The sequence below is a fragment of the Trichoplusia ni genome, chromosome 7 (assembly GCF_003590095.1).
Source record: "Trichoplusia ni isolate ovarian cell line Hi5 chromosome 7, tn1, whole genome shotgun sequence".
Lineage (NCBI taxonomy): Eukaryota > Metazoa > Arthropoda > Insecta > Lepidoptera > Noctuidae > Trichoplusia > Trichoplusia ni.
Window position 1 is genome coordinate 3,400,875 of NC_039484.1, and position 3,116 is coordinate 3,403,990.

The 3,116-nt window shown below is 37.5% G+C and overlaps 1 protein-coding gene across 1 annotated transcript; it reads left to right on the forward strand.

The window, feature by feature from the left end:
• Positions 1 to 1,144: 1,144 nt before the first annotated feature.
• Positions 1,145 to 1,768, forward strand: LOC113495874 (phospholipid scramblase 1-like). Its single transcript, XM_026874870.1, has one exon. The coding sequence runs from the start codon at positions 1,145 to 1,147 to the stop codon at positions 1,766 to 1,768; it is 624 nt and encodes a 207-aa protein (XP_026730671.1).
• The last annotated feature ends 1,348 nt before the right edge of the window (positions 1,769 to 3,116 follow it).

Genomic DNA, 3,116 nt, shown 5'->3' on the forward strand with positions numbered 1-3,116 from the left:
TGTTGAGCTTACCTCACGGCGACGTAGTACCACCGTTTTCCTTGTACCTAGGTGGCGCTGGTGTCGTTTTTTTATTACTGCCATCTAGTGACACGACTTAACATAAATACAAGTGCTACAAGATTGAATAGTACTAAAACTCTCTTTTAATGTAGATGGCGCTAGTAAAATGTGGTCCACGATAATAGGAATAGTTGAAATCGTACAATATAGATGGCGTTATTAAAATATGTTATCAAATCAAGGAACATGCATTGAAAAAAAGAAATTTATTGAAATGAAACTACTTTTACGGATTTTATCTCGGTTTAATTTTGGATTTTAAAGGTAGCTTGTATAACATTCGCGTAAACCTAAGAAACCACTAAAAAAGAAATTTAATTACAGAAATGCGTAGATAATCTAGATAAATACTTTAGTTACAACACAATAAGCATAAGTAATACGTAGTTGAATAGAAAAATATGAAAAACACCTAACACTTGTAATTGAAACTAAGTATTCACATGATACACCTTTACTTAAATAATCTTACCTATAAGTAAGAGGTTTTTATAATTATTTTTGTCAACCTTTAAAATACTCCGCGTTTTAGGGCCGTGTTTGCAGAAACTATGATTACAGAGACACATATCACTATTCGTTTTGTTTTGCTGACTCCGAGATGGATACTTTTTTGTGGCTCCCTTACAGTCAGTTTGGTGTAACAACATATTCACCTTGTCAAGACTCCACTTCAGCACCAATAAATGTGCCAAACCCTTGCAAAGCTATCATTAGTCTTCACGTCTCATAAACAAATGTAGTCAAAAATGACAAAATTCTTTTTGGAAAACGCCTGCTGATAAAGTTATAGCAACTATTTAATCTACTTATTATTGCTATAAATGTAAGTCTTATGCTCTGTGGTGTTATTTCTACAGCAACTCGACTGTTTCACAGCCTCTTTCTATTCTTTTCGTTTTGGTTTAAACTCATTTGAATTTTCTGTCAACGCATCCTTTTGGATCTATGATCTGAAGTTGTCATCTGTGTACCTATCAAACATGTATGATGGAAAATGTAAATATAAAATCATGTAAACGGTACTAAAGTACCGTGTAAATATGCAGCCGGATACCTTCACACCAGGACACCAGCGTAAATGTTAATCTCCACAACCGATGATTCAGTTCAAGGCCCACAATGGATGGAATGTCCGCAGATCGAAACTGACCTTCCAACTCTAGCGTTCTTCTACCCTTTGAACGAACTGATTATCGCGGAGAGGAGGGACGACCTCCACGACCTGATCGGTCTGTCAGGAGTCGGGTACACCGTCTTCAACAACAAGGGGCAAAAAGTATTCCTCGCAGTGTTGGAGAAGCAATACAAAAAGTTCGATATCAAAATCTTCAATCACTACGGGAACGAGGTCGTCCACGTCCGGAGGCCTTTCCACTTTTGTACGAAGAAGGTGCTGGTGTGTGCTCCCCCGGGGAACCTCGTCGGGTCCATCAAAGAAATCCGAACTCGCTGGAAGACTTACGTCGTCAAAAATCGGTTGGAGAAGGACGTTCTGAAAATAGTTCCGGCTGGAGTGTTCAACTATATGTACAACATTCAGCTGATGTATGGCGGGACCGTGGTGGGGGTGATCAGGAAGCACTGCGACGTGGCCACACTCCTCGACATGAAACACTTCGCCATCTCGTTCCCCATCGAGCTGGATGTCCGGGACAAAGCCGTGCTGCTCGGGGCCTGTTTTACGATCGGCTTTCAATATTGAACCATATTCAAAATCCACAAAATTCAGAAATAAAACAATAGAAATATTCTTGTTGTTTTATCAAATTTGTTATCTCAGAGGTAATTCCCCTACTTACTATGTTTTAAAGTACTATTATAATATTTATAATGGTACTGGAAGCACGCCACAAGGGCCGCCTGATCTGTGTAGCAGTTACCTGTGCGATGTAAAGGATCAGCAATAAAAACCTTAACTTAGTTGTATTTGTTAAAAGCCAAGGGTTCTACTCGTTCTATACCTGCCTCTTACTAGAGGACGAATTATTTACTGCATCCCTCTGTTTTTAGTAATTAGTCATGTAGGAACAGGTATTGGCTCTGGTATTATTTTAACAAAAGTAAATTACATATTATATCATTTTTTTATGCAGACAAACCAACTACGTAGTTTATAATAATATGAAGCTGGCCGAGTTCCTCGCTCCTATTGTTCGCAGCGTGATGTTATAAGTTAATAGCCGTCGTCGATAGATAGACATCCTGAAATTAAAATATACCTATTTAAATAATAGATTTATTCAACCAAACTATTCAGCTTTACAATATTAATATTTAATTGAAAGCTTTGTGTGCAAAACTGCAGTACTATCAAGATACTCAATCAGCTTCAAATAGTTAATATCATTTTAACAAACTGCAAATCTAAGTCACACTTAAGTGACACTCTGTTAAAGAGCGCGTTAAACTGCCGATGCAAATACTGATTCTTTCAATTTAGATTCTAAATTATATTTTCATCTACCACTTCTTATACTCTACTATAACAAAATAATCAATTATCTACCCGTATAATGCAGTAGATCTACTTGTTGCATTAATTAAATTTCTATAACCTCTAATAAATCTATAGCAGGATCAGAAGGGCTGTCTGTGTTCATTAAAAAGTCATAAAATCGATACAATCGTCTGGGTCGGCTCCGCCCCAGCTAAATGCAAGCGTTCTAGCGTAACTAGACATATCATAGTATACCTAACTGTAGTATTTACCTGTAACAACACATCCCTATAGTGGATGGAGTGTCACATTATTATGTATATAGATTACCAGCTTTTCGCCCGCGTCCAGGGCGGTTATATCGCGTTTCCAAGAGAAGTCTTCAAAGGTCCGGGATAAAAACTAGCCTATGTTCTTTCTCAAGGTCAACTCTATCTCTGTACCAAATTTCATTAAAATCAGTTCAGTGGTTTAGACGTGAAAGCGTAACAGACAGACAGACAGAGTTTCGTTCACATTTATAATATTAGTAAGGATAGGGGCTCTCGTCAATCAGTGAGACAGAAACGTATGAGACATGAGTGTAAAAAGAAAGAATTAGACTTGAATGAAT

Bases quoted from the DNA above. Each gene is read 5' to 3' on its own strand.
- LOC113495874 (XM_026874870.1), top strand. From the start codon at position 1,145: ATGTTAATCTCCACAACCGATGATTCAGTTCAAGGCCCACAATGGATG.